The 1,587-nt window shown below is 36.9% G+C and overlaps 1 protein-coding gene across 1 annotated transcript in view; it reads right to left on the reverse strand.

Moving 5' to 3' along the window:
• Positions 1 to 617, reverse strand: part of LOC109330875 — a 1,697-nt gene extending 1,080 nt beyond the window's left edge. Inside the window, exon 1 of the mRNA XM_019565146.1 lies at positions 82 to 617. Coding sequence (XP_019420691.1) covers positions 82 to 617 — 536 coding nt within the window. The remainder of the gene's footprint in view (positions 1 to 81) is intronic.

Consider the following 1,587-nt stretch of genomic DNA (forward strand, 5'->3'; position numbering starts at 1 on the left):
CTTCCTCTGCCTCTTGATCTGTTGTCTTGATTGTTACTAGAGAAATTGGCTGAAAGGCTAGGTTCTTCAAAGAACATCTACCTTTCTTGCTGAACTAGTATAGAGAAAACCTTTCCAATGGGAGGCATTGGGTCCATAAGCATGATTTGAGTCCTGGCAGTGGAGAATTGTTCATTCAACCCTCTAAGAAAGCAGATAATGTACTCATTTTCTCTATACTTCTTTATGGTTGGTATTAATGCGCAATGACATTTAATCTCACAGTAGCAGGGTGGAATTGGATTGTAGTTGTCCAATTGTTGCCACAATCCCTTCATTCGTGTGTAGAACTTGTCTATTGAAGCATTGCCTTGTCTAATAGAATGCATCTCTCCAATTAGTTCTGAAATTCTGAACATATCACCTTGGTGATATCTCTCCTTCAAGTCATCCCAAATTTCTTGGGCACTTTCCATCCACAGCACACTTTGAACTATTGATGGCTCGATGGAGTGGCTTATCCATGACACAACCAGATTGTTGCACCTTTTCCAGGCAGTATGTAATGGATCAAGCAGAGGGGGTTTGATGATGGATCCATCAATGAATCCTAACTTGTTCTTTGTTTCAAGGGCCATGGTCATAGCTCTTGACCATGCGTGTTAGTTCTGTCCATTCAACAGGGCTGAAACCAAGGTAGTTGATGTGTTTTCATTGGGATACATGTAGTAAGGGTCGGTAGGATCGAGAACAGGGTTGGTATTAGCCATGATGGTGAGATCAGATAGTGATGAAGAATGAATTTTTCTGGTACAGCTGAAATTGAGAAAGAATTGGAAGAAGAAAGGTTGGCGCAGCAGAGTCACCCTCACAAGGGTGCTCTGATACCATGTGAAGACATGGTTTTCATGGCTTGAAGAAAAGAAGTCTTGGCTTATACTCAAGAGCAAGATTTGAAGAAGAAAAGGCAAGAATCAAATGTTGATTCTTTGCATAGCAACAATTGAAAGTAAAGGAATGTAATTGGAAAACTTTTCTCTTAATTATTGATAATTTAGTGGCTGCATTTATAAAGCAAAGCCAGCAAAGAAGAAAAAAGAAAAATAACATAAAACAGAAATCTTGCCAAAAAAAGAAAGAATTCTCTTAACAGAAAAAACGGAAATTTGAAAAAATGCTAAAAAAGGAAAGTCTCAGTTTTGAGTGAATGAAGCTTGTAGATCCTTTGGGTTTTATCCTTGGGCTTCCAGAATTAGTGCTAATCTCAACAGAACATGTATTTGTGCATTGATTAGGTTTCAATTGGTATGATGCATCAACCTACATTTCACTCATCTATTCACTTTAGTCCTTTTGTTTCTTGTGTAACTTTTGTAGTTGGTTTATCACAAATCTCATAGCATCATTCTTTTCTTTTATCATCTTGATGTTGCATAGATTGGCAATGGCCTATAACAATATAGCCAACTACTTCAACTTCATAATATTTGCAATAAAGCAACCGCCTAAGTCTTCATTAAGTCACGTGGTTTCTTATAAATAGTGTTTCATATTATTGCAATTGTACTTCTTTTACATTATTACTTTGCCATCAATTTTTTAAATTTT

This window comes from Lupinus angustifolius, chromosome LG17, assembly GCF_001865875.1.
Source record: "Lupinus angustifolius cultivar Tanjil chromosome LG17, LupAngTanjil_v1.0, whole genome shotgun sequence".
NCBI lineage: Eukaryota > Viridiplantae > Streptophyta > Magnoliopsida > Fabales > Fabaceae > Lupinus > Lupinus angustifolius.